The sequence below is a fragment of the Miscanthus floridulus genome, chromosome 11, assembly GCF_019320115.1.
Source record: "Miscanthus floridulus cultivar M001 chromosome 11, ASM1932011v1, whole genome shotgun sequence".
Classification (NCBI taxonomy): domain Eukaryota; kingdom Viridiplantae; phylum Streptophyta; class Magnoliopsida; order Poales; family Poaceae; genus Miscanthus; species Miscanthus floridulus.
This window is the reverse complement of record NC_089590.1, coordinates 87,123,852-87,135,151: the sequence shown is the minus strand read 5'-3', so window position 1 is coordinate 87,135,151 and position 11,300 is coordinate 87,123,852. Positions and strand designations below refer to the sequence as shown.

General features: G+C 40.1%; 1 protein-coding gene across 2 annotated transcripts; it reads right to left on the bottom strand.

Moving 5' to 3' along the window:
• Positions 1 to 4,022: 4,022 nt before the first annotated feature.
• On the bottom strand, positions 4,023 to 9,927 carry LOC136491478 (uncharacterized). Of its 2 annotated transcripts, XM_066487790.1 has the most exons (14): positions 9,466 to 9,927; positions 9,288 to 9,376; positions 9,093 to 9,197; positions 8,895 to 9,010; positions 8,533 to 8,802; positions 7,909 to 8,090; positions 7,307 to 7,350; positions 6,550 to 6,612; positions 6,325 to 6,456; positions 6,087 to 6,241; positions 5,399 to 5,677; positions 5,158 to 5,288; positions 4,329 to 4,361; positions 4,023 to 4,234 (listed from the first exon to the last, which is right to left on the bottom strand). In XM_066487790.1, the coding sequence occupies exons 2-14, from the start codon at positions 9,364 to 9,366 to the stop codon at positions 4,105 to 4,107; spliced, it is 1,719 nt and encodes a 572-aa protein (XP_066343887.1). In that variant the 5' UTR covers positions 9,367 to 9,376; positions 9,466 to 9,927; the 3' UTR covers positions 4,023 to 4,104. The 2 variants fall into 2 exon arrangements, with proteins under 2 accessions (XP_066343887.1, XP_066343888.1); XM_066487791.1 differs by lacking the exon at positions 4,329 to 4,361.
• Positions 9,928 to 11,300: the final 1,373 nt, after the last annotated feature.

Below are 11,300 nucleotides of genomic sequence, written 5' to 3'. Positions count from 1 at the left end.
GCTTAAGTCTCTACATACCATGCTTTTCCAGATTATCCCATATTCTACAAAAATAGTGTATCTTCAAATTTCTTATTTGGGTTCAGTCTGTTAAAACTTTATATGGCGCTTCAAGCACCACCTTAACATCTTTTAGACTCATCCAGAATGAATTCTGGCTAACTACGCTATCTTCCTATTGGAACCGTAAAAGGTCCAAGAATTTAGCTATTTTTTGCTTAGGGGTGTCATTATTATGACCGTTGTACTCCCTCAATGATCACACAATCACATTCATCTTTTATAGATCACTCTTGCCTTCAATGGACACTATGCATCGCATTATCTAAAGTATAAGGGAGTATCTTTCTTAATTGTCTTTCTTAATTGATCTCATAATTCTCACCCTTGAAATGTGGCATAAACTTTACTGCCATAATTTCAAAAACTTTTTCCTATGATTATGTCATGTATGACTTACTTTATTCATATGATTATGTCATGTAAACAAAGTTATTTCTTGATTCGTATGGGAGTACACTTTTCTCATTCCACTTCGTGAACTCAATAATGTCTACAAGTCATGCTCGCATGTCCTTCTTATCTTTTGGTTCGTATGTTAGTCTCTTTTATCCTTAAACTCATTTCATGTTAAAATGATACTACATGGAAATATTTGAATTGTTCATTTTCTAATGGATGTGCTCAGCTCAGTTGATAGATTCAACATGTCAAACCTTAACTTTTTCCCTTTCTTTTCGATCCACATCTAATGAATCTATTTTAGTGGCCATATTATACATTTAAAATGTGCATTCCACCATTACTAGATTACTCTGCAATGAGCTACTCAGTTAGAGTGTCTGGATACGTTCTGCATATGTTTGTAAAGAGTTAGTTAACCGATCCTCCACCTTCTTAAGATTTAGCATTGGTGTGATTTTGGGATTGCTCCCCTTGTGGCCCTAAAACCCATTGAGTGCTTAATGACCATGACACAATAGAAATGCACTGTCAACACTAGGATAGCATAAGAGCTACCCCAAACTTCTCTCGCTATGCGGGATACACAAAATACATGAGTCGTCACAAAATAAGTAATATGCCAAACTTCTTCCCATGCGGGATAATTCCATGTTTAATCCAACGTTGGTCGAATTAGACATGCATCTGACTTATTACAACTCTTATCATAATGATGGAGAATATTTGTTTACAATAATGAAAACTTGGTCATTACGACAAAAAACCATCTTCTACATGAATTCCATATCACCGTTGAGCAGAAGTGGAATTAATGCATGGAAAAACTCATGAATAAACTTATAATATTGTTATCATCAACATTTAATAGAAAAATAACAATATCATAGTTAGCTTAAAAAATATATAATTACTCTTCAAAATTAAATTCTCTCGTTGGTTTCGAATTTAGTTAGAAGATAATCAACATCATTGGAGCAGAAACATGATAATAAAATACATTCTACTAGTTTAGGAGCATTTTATTGATCCTTATCTACTCTCTGAAGAATTGATCACGCTTGTGCGAAATTTATCAGAGATTTAAATTTCAAACTTAAACTCGTAAATAAATTTATGATATTGCTATTTCTCTGACCAACGTTGATAATAGCAATATTATAAATTAACTTAAATAAATATAACTACTCCTCTAATTTAAATTTTTCGGTTGGTTCCAATTGAAATTAGAGGATAAACATAATCATAATTTACTGAATAAAAAATAATATAACTGCTCTTCAAAATTAAATCCTAACATTGGTTCGAATTTAATTAGAAGATAATAAACATTAACTTCATAGCGGAAACATAAAAAGATAATAATTATCTACTTTTCAAAAGCATTTTCGTGTACACATTTACTCTTTGAAAAAATCTAACACGTTGGTGCAATTTTACCAGAAATTTTCAACCTTCAAAATTGATTAAAAAATTCATTTAAATCTGCTTCTGAAAATGAATAACACTTAAAAACATTGACTATTGTTCATTTAGCCCGGCCCAGCGCGCAACAGCAGCGAGCAGCCCAGCAACTACGCGCGCGCAGCCCAGCTCATCCGCGCGTGCGCATGCGCTCTCGTGGCCCAGCTTGCGCTCGCTCTACCGCGACAGCCCAGCTACGACGATCGGCCCATGACCAGCCTCGCAGCGCCACGCGCGCCGTGCCCAGGCCGCAACCTGGGCCGGCAATGCATCTTCCCGCCTAGGCCGGTTGCGGTCCAGTGAACAGTGTCCGTCGGATCTCATCCGATGGCTACGTGCATGGATCGGAGGATAAAAAAATGCTCCTCTGTCGTGGCTCCCCCTAACCCTAGGTCATTTGCTTCTCCCTCCCCCTGCTTCCTCAACGCCACAGCCAAGCGAGTGCCTGTGGCGGAGCAACGGCGACCGCAGATGGCGACCGGAGGAAGGAGTGGCAGCGCTGCCTCGGCACGTTTCGTCGGTGCACGCGTGCGGCTGGAGCCGCACGCGGCGCCATCGATTGGCACCACGGTGGTGCCTGTTTGGTGCCCCGGACACGGAGCGCCAGAGGCGCTGGTGAGCCCACGGTTCGGCCAGGCTCCCCGCGTGTCGGCGAAACGGCGGTGCAGTCGTTCTTCCCACGCGCGGTGGTGCCACGGTAGGTTCCTCCCCTTTTCGTCGTTGGCATTCTAGGGTTAGGGTTAGGGTTTCTATTTGATTCGATTTTGATTCATTCATGCGATTCATCTCCTTCTAAATGCTTCCCCTACTAGTTCTACACGAAAGAACCTTTGCTCTGATACCAATATTAGAATCTATAGGACCTCTAGGTGCAGATCTAGCGGGTAAAACTTGATAATAGCTTAAGAACTTGTTGATGTACCTTGGTAGCTTGTGCGCTCGCAGTCGGTGAAAGAGTAGCAGTGATGTCCGGCAGCGGCCAGGCTGTGGCACTTCCCATCGCGATGAACCTCGTCCCAAGTGTCCCAGCCTCCCACCTCCTTTTATTGACACTGTGCGACAGGGGTCCACCAACCTTGTTGGATTAGGCGTCCCCAATCAGGGTACAGATCATGGCCCGAGCCGGCCGTCGGGCCTAACTCGGAGATCATCTCGACATCTGTTACATGTTAAGATAATGGCTTTTAATTTTTTTTATAAAAAATGCCTTTATGGAGCACACCAAATTGTGATAATGAGTTTGCAAAATCGTGGCTTCCAACTTCTGTAAGTTGTTTTGATCCGAGTGGAACTATCATCTCATATAGTCGTATGGCTTGATGAAAACATAGAAAACTGATTCAAGTTAACTTGTTCATCATATTGTGCAGCCAACTTACCAATTTACCATAGTTGAAAGATATTGCAAGGCTGGTGCATGGAGCACATGGGCCTTCTCCTCCTCTACTACTACTTAAGCTAGCTCACAAAATCTTGGACCAAGTTCTTCCAAATCGAACTGAAATGCAACATCGAACTGGCCATCACGGAATTCACCAATTGATCTACATTGAGAGAGAGGAGAGTGGATCGAGGCTCAGAGAGGACAAATGTAGCGGGGATGGAGGGGGATACGCCCACACGGGAACGAAGCGAGCGTGGCCGCGTGGGGTGCCGCGGTGGCGCAAATTGCCGGGAGGGGCGATCCCGATCGCAGAGCAGGGATGGCACGGACGGTTGAGATCGCAGGAAGGCAGACCATACCACCACGGATCGGATTGTAGACGTCCCCGCAGATGAGTCGATATTTGCAGTAGTTGACTTCGTCGTAGCTATTATTAGAAAAATGTTATCCTCAGCAAGTACTTCGAGTTATCGATTTCATATGCAATCGTCCGCATGATTATGCCACGCCAAGCTAACGTGTCACGTAAACACATGATCAAATGCCATGTCGGCAGAACCCGGCACCATGTCCATAAACGGTCCGCCACGTCAAATATTTAAAATCTTTTTTACACATTAATTCGTACGGCTCAAGAGAATCTGATCAAGAGTTCAGTAGCACCAGGCAAACTGAGCAAACAGTCCATAATAATCAGGCGAACCCCAGCATCTAGTACAATAGCAATATATCGTTTTATTATCTTACGAAAACCACGAATACACGTGTCAAGCAAACTCAACCAGGAGCAATGACTACTTCACGATAAATATATCTCCACCTGAGTAGTTATATGGGCATCCACTGTCAATGATTCTCTGTTCCCATTCCATAAGACCATTCCGATCACCTGGACGAAGCCATTTCGGCCAAGGCACTGGCCACCTGTAATTCAACAGTTTCCCCCAAAAAATGTTATTTGATCACGTTCATACAGAACACTGAGTGTAACTTTTAGTAAGGGGACGCATCAGCATACCGAGTCAGGTCATTGTCAAGTTCAGCAGCAGTCCTACCAAACATGCAAAAGAACAGATTCAACAGAATATTATGCTTCACTCAACCTGCTCCAACAAGATAACTAAAATGCGCATGCAAATCCAAGTGCCAAGTGCAAATCAAATCCTGAATATTTCAATGCTATCCTAAACGCTAAACGGTAAACAATTGGTCACCCTCGCTTAGCGTTTAGACCGTTTAGACGGTGTTTAATTGGAGTTAAACGGTCTAAACGGTTTTGTACTATATATCACTTAAATATACATAATTATGCTTATAAACAATATAATATTCAAGCAAGTATACATATTTATGCACAAAAAAAATTAAGTACACATTCATACATGTAATAAGTAAACATATTTATACATGTAAAAGAATTAAGTATACATATTTGTGCATTTACAATTTCAAGTGGATTTACCGGTGTTCAACTAAATGGTAGGCTAAACGGCCATTTAGCCCGTCTAATGTCATTTAACTACATTCTGTGTTCAACCGTTTAATAGGACCTTTTACAGCCTAAACGACACACTTCACCTCTGTTTACAGTTTGGTTGCCGTCATAGTTCCAAAAAGCGTCGCTTAGGGGCCGCTTAAGCGCGCTGAAGCGCTAAGCGGGAGGCTGCCGCTTTGTACGCTTCGGAGCTTAAGCGGACGCTTTGTACGCTTAAGCCCGCTTATGCTCTAAGCGGCGGGTCACCGCTCGCTTAGCGCTTAGCGCTTTTTTGAACTTTGGTTGCCGTTTAAACAGCCTAGCCGAACATTGATGAAAGGCAATTAAATAGATAAGGAAAATCTAGACATACCCTTTCTTAAAACGATCCAGGATATCAACAATATCATCACAAAACAGGACCGGGTTGCCCACTCTTTGGTCATAGAAGTTCATGCCAATATAGTTCCCTTCAGCATCAACAAGGGGCCCTCCAATCCCAGCCTAACCAGGTTATATTGAGAAATCGTCATTTGTAATGCCAAATCAAAGTTAAACTTGTATTCTGACAGAATTATTCACTTCTGTGGGCATAAATATATCAACAGCAATACCTTTTTTATTCTACATGTAGAGTATAGAAGCCTTTTGAAATCAAAAGGACCAGACCAGTGGGGAGCCAGTTCTCCACTTGAAGCCATTAAATCACCTGATTTGAAGCAACGCCCCACAGCAACTACTAACTTAGAACACAGATTTTCCCTAGCATGTCTAACAACTGGAAGAGAGACAGCACTGGATGTCTTGACACTGACTAGAGCCACATTATAATGTAGATTACAATGTATTAAGGTCCCTTTTCTCCGTTTCTTGCCTGGTATCAACACTTTAATCTGCAAATAATGATATAATGAGATTTAAGCAGTACCTTGGAAGAAACTGTTAACCCTAACTAACTAGTATGGGAAGGAAATATGATGAGGAGAGGAACCAATGGAGATACTATTATTCTCTTATTCAAATTCACAAAGGTTACATGTACATGAGGTTAGCACCCTCATTATATAGGCATTTAGGTCGGTTTGCTACAGTAACCGAACTGCTACAGTCTAGTACATCTCAAACACAGCTAGCAACAACTATGCTCTAGCTAATACATATACAAAACCAATTTTGCTCCTACTTCAGTAGTCAAAACCAAGTTGTACTTCACTAGTTAAAACCAAGTTGCCTTTTACTCAAAGAAAACAAATTACTCATCCAACAGAAACAAGGATAAAAAATATAATTAAGAGCACCAACCCTCAAGCCATCAACAATCTTGTTTCCTTCATCGTAAGGATAATCAGGATTCCTAACCAAGCATGCTGAAGTCAGAATAATCTGACATCCATTATATTGAAATTTACCATCCCAGTCAATGAAAGTTCCGGAGCATGCAAAGAATCTTTCATCTCCTGGACAACATAATTTTGAACATTAGCACATGATGACCAAGTACAAGTCTGAAATAGGAAAAGGCAGAATAACGCAAAATCACCCTTAAATGAAGCGAGGGTGACAACACTATGATGTATCTTTTCACTAACTCCTCTACTGAGTTGCTTCCAGACACCATGATGATATATATCACCAAAAGGCTCTTCAAAAGTATTAACCAAAGTCATGCCACCTGGTCAAAGATATCATGGCTGTTAGTTGCACAGCAGAGGTGCAAAAAGGTGCAATTCAGTACTAGTCAAGTGATGTACATGCATCGACTCACTTTTAGTTGGTCTGGGATAACCCAAAACTTCAAGATACCGATAATGATCCTTGTCGGGAGCAACTGCATGTATTGGTGCAAAAAGGAGTAAAGTGATTAGGATTTAGATGTGCTAATACTAAGTTAGGTGAGATTAAGATAAAAATCTGCAAATAATAATCAGCACATAAGAGTACAATTAATAACCCATTAGAACTGACTGCTTCAACATACAGAAGAACATCTGTCGTGTTAAAACCAGGATAGTGGAATAGTGATGGTGTTGGTGTGCTCTATGCCTCTATCCACCCTCAAATCCAAATCCTTTGTGGATGGATTTATCTAGACATGTATCTCAATTTGAAGAAGTATCATGCTATTTGCATGTGTGCACTATGCAACTTTCAAGATTAGACTAGTATTATGCTTGATTTAAGCTACATCACCACATACGGGCATAACGCCAGTGCAAAAATATTAACTGATAAGCACAAACTCCAAGGTAATACCTTAAACGGCTAAAGTAATTAATAGGTACTATTATAACAGTAGAAACGTATAATTTAATGTGCAGAACTTGAGGACCTTACAAATAATAATGAAATGCACCCTAAAACAACATTTAGGCCTTGTTTGGATAGAGCCTAACCCACTCCATGCCAACATATTGTGAGGGATTGACAGGTTAATTCATTTCCACCCCAATCCAGATGGATTGGAAGGGATTAGATTTATCCATACATGGCCTTAGTGATCTGAGTGGCTGCTGTGTAGTCACCTTTAGGATGGGAGTCCGGTATATCTGTGGGTGTTCCTCCAACCCTGTGGAAGAATATCAACGTGAATATACTAATTAACCCAAAAGTAAAATGTATAAAACAAGAATATTAACATGCAACACCAAGATGAGTGGAATTGTAAGAAAGAAACAAGACAGGCATCTTAAGTAGTATGGGCAAATTGGACGTAAAATATTTCAATAGAACAGTCAATGATTGAGTGTGCATATTTTAGACTGAAAGAAAAATCCCCATACATTAATCTAGACAAATATACTGCCTTCAATATTGAAACAAAATTTATAGCTAAATCAATAGTATAGGCTTCCTGTCATAAATGCCAATAGAACAGTTTGCACCAGTGCAACATTCTTTGGTAGAGGCACCAAAGAATCAAGTTGTTACTATGGGAAAATATTAAAAACTACTGCAAACGACAAAGTTCACAAAACAGCAATTAACAATCAAGACTTGCATACTTAACAGACTACCTAATAAGCTCAAGTACGGATAGGGAACTGGGACAGATGACAGTGGGCAAACCAGCAAGGAAGCCAAGGAGAAACGTAAAAAAGCAAATTGGAAACATTGTAAGACATACCTCTCCGGTTTCAATTCATTTACCCGTGCCAGAAATACAGCCCTTTCCTCAGTTGTCTCAAAATGCTTCAACCGTTCGGAAATCAAACGCACCGGCAAGAAAAAGGATTTCTCCATACTCGGAACAAGGTTCATGCCAACGAAGGCCCCACGACAATCAAAAAGTGGCCCCCCTTCCATAAACTGGAACAAAATGTCACAAGCAACATGGGTTTAGGGTTAACCAGAACAAAATCGGGCTACATGGAACTTTCCCTTGTCATGATGATTGTCTCATGAAAATTGTAAACATAACTAATTGATTAATAATTTGTAAATCTACTTAGAAATTTATAATCTCAAAGTATTTCAATTACAGATTACAGATTGGTATGAAATCTACTGTAATATTTTACATATAATTTGTAAGAATACTTAAAAATATGTAATAACATTAAAGTATGCCCCAATGGGAATCTAACAAACTAATCCATTCATTCCAAACTACACAATTTAAAAGTTATTAGCAGTCAAACTGTGTGCAGTGCAGTCAATTGCAACAAATAGAAGTAAGCCAAGATGTCTATAGTTCAGTGCATATAATAACAGAAACAGAAGAAGCTCTCAAATTACAATGCAAGTGTACCTCAGATAATTTACAGGAAGAGAACATAAGATATCGACGATCTGATCCGCTTGAAATAGGAGTCAGCTTCCCAGTTGTTGCCAACAACTTACCAGAGATGTCACGCCCTAGAGATACTACATCGTTATAGGGTTGATAGAGGGACACATTATGGAGAAACACAGCATTAAGATTAAGGGATGATGTGATTTTGACAACAGCAATTTCATGATCTAAATCATATTCCTCCAGAAATCCAACGACAACATTTTGTTCATGACGCACTTCAATCTACAAAGATAAAGAAAGGAAACAGCACAGAATGATCAGGAATATCTTACATCAAAAGGCAAGATTAGTAGATGATGATTAACAGCACCAACCTTCAGGTCATCATGTTCTTTTAAAGCTCTAACCAAACTTGCTGAAGTCAGAAACCTATAACCACACCTCAGTTCTTCTACAACTATGCCTGAGAATGAAAATAGCACTGTGTGGCCTGTACAACATCATCATTAAATTGTGCATAACTAAAGATGTTTATATATTTTGACAACTAAAAGAGACAAGAGCATAATCACCATCAGATAAAGCAAGCGAGACAACACTTTTTGACAACTTTAAAGCACGTTTTTCACCCAGATCACTCCAGATGCCTTTATTAGCATACCAATACAAGTCATCACCTAGTTAAAGAAACATGAAAGAGTACAACTGTGAGTGCTCAAATAGAGCTGTAAAAAACATGTAAGAAAAGGAAGAACTGGCAGGCAGACCTGAAAGAAATGACCTGGTTCTTTTATTCTCATTTGAGCTTCCTGCAAGATCACCTCCGTCCCTTTTATTTGCCAGCATCGTTCCAACACTAAAGCAAAATTAAAGAAGGCTGAATGTGGGCTGTGAACTATGCAATATTGCAAAACAATCATATAGGCCCTGTTTGGTTCCGCTTACCTGGATCTCGCTTATAAGCTGAGCACGATTACGAGAATCTGAGCCGAGCGTTTGGCTGGAGCGGCGGTGTCCTGGAGGCCGGATTATGCCCTTCTTCCTCACCAGCCAGCACCACCAGCGAGAGAACGGGGATAGCACGAGTTGGCGGGGTGAGGGAGGCCAAGCACCGGCGAGAGGACGGGGAGATGGCGGAGCGGCGTCGACGGGAGGCCAGATCCGGCCGGGAGCTGCCCGCCGCCGGCGGATCTGGGCCAGCCGAGGCCGCGGCCGGGCCGGAGGGAGGGGAGGGGAGCGGCGGTTGGGAGGAAATCCGGCCTGCCGCCGGCGGATCTGGACAGCGGGAGGCGAACGCCGGGCCGGAGGGGGGCCTGAGCTGGAGGGAGGCGGCGGCGGGGAGGGGAGCCGGCGGCGGGGATGGAACGCACGGGAGGGAAGGAAGGAGCCGAGCGTATGAGAGTACCCCCTTCGTCCTTTTTTATTTGTCGCCAAAATACGTGCAATATTTATATCTCTAAATAAATTTATTAAAAAACTAAATTTAAATATCTTTCCAATAATACTAATTATATACTATAAATATTAATATTTTATAATATATATTTAATCAAAAGTTATTTATTGGGAAGATATTTAGGCCTTGTTTAGATCTCATCAAAGTTTCAAGTTTTTTCACCCTCTCTCTATCACATCAATTTTTAGCTGTTTGCATGGAGTATTAAATGTAGGTAAAAAAATAACTAATTATACAGTTTAGTTGGAAATCACGAGATGAATCTTTTGAGCCTAGTTGGTCCACGATTGGACAATATTTACCAAATAAGACGAAAGTGATACTATTCATCAGATCGAAAAAAGTTACAATCTAAACAAGGCCTGAGGGACGAAGAGAGTAGTACGCTTGGTACTGCTCCACGTCAAATTATAAGACGTTTCTTTTTTATCTCAATTTTGACCGTTCGTTTTATTTAAAAAAAATTTATATAAACATAATTAAATTTAAGTTATTCTTAAAGAACTTTTATTAATAAACCAATCCACGACAAAAGAAGTGATATTTTACATAAAGTTTTGAATAAGATGAGTGGTCAAACTTAACGTAAAAAAGTCAAACGTCTTATAATTTAGGATAAATTGAGTACTGTTCATATATGGTACTTACTATTATTATATTATATGGCAGCACCCAAATCCCCAATGACAAGTGCTTGTACATGAATTCATCATCCTGAAAATCGTTCCTACACTGAACATTCATGGACAAAGGGGTCTGTTTGATAATAGGCTAATCGCTAACTAGCTAAAAATTAACTAAAATTAGTTTTAATACATTCAAACTGGAGGGCTAATTTTTTAGCTAAATTTTTAACTAGTTATTAACCAACTAGCTAGCGAACCACATCTAGTTTGGTTAATTTTTGCTTCCAACGCTTCTCATTTTGGTGTTCACAGTTACCTCGTCATGTGCAACCATAACGTTTATAAAACTTGAGGCATACGATCAGCGCAAGTATGGTTTCAATTAGCCCGGAGAGCTGAGCTAGGCATTCCATTCATACAAGGCAAGCAATTGATACAGCTGCATACTAATAGCAGGTTCCAAGCTTAGTGTTTTGAACCTTGGTAAAATTTCTCCATGAAATCATTTTTATAAGCAATCCGGGTGGTCAACTTGTCGAATTCCTCTCGCCTTCCTGGAGGTTAGCTGACCGTTTGGATAATCAGGAAGTGCAAAAATATTGGCAGGATGTGCACGTGTGACGTTACTTGCAGGGAGAATTTGACAACTGGGCCAGAATTTTTTATTTTTTAGCCTTTTTTTTTGAAAGTTTTTCACA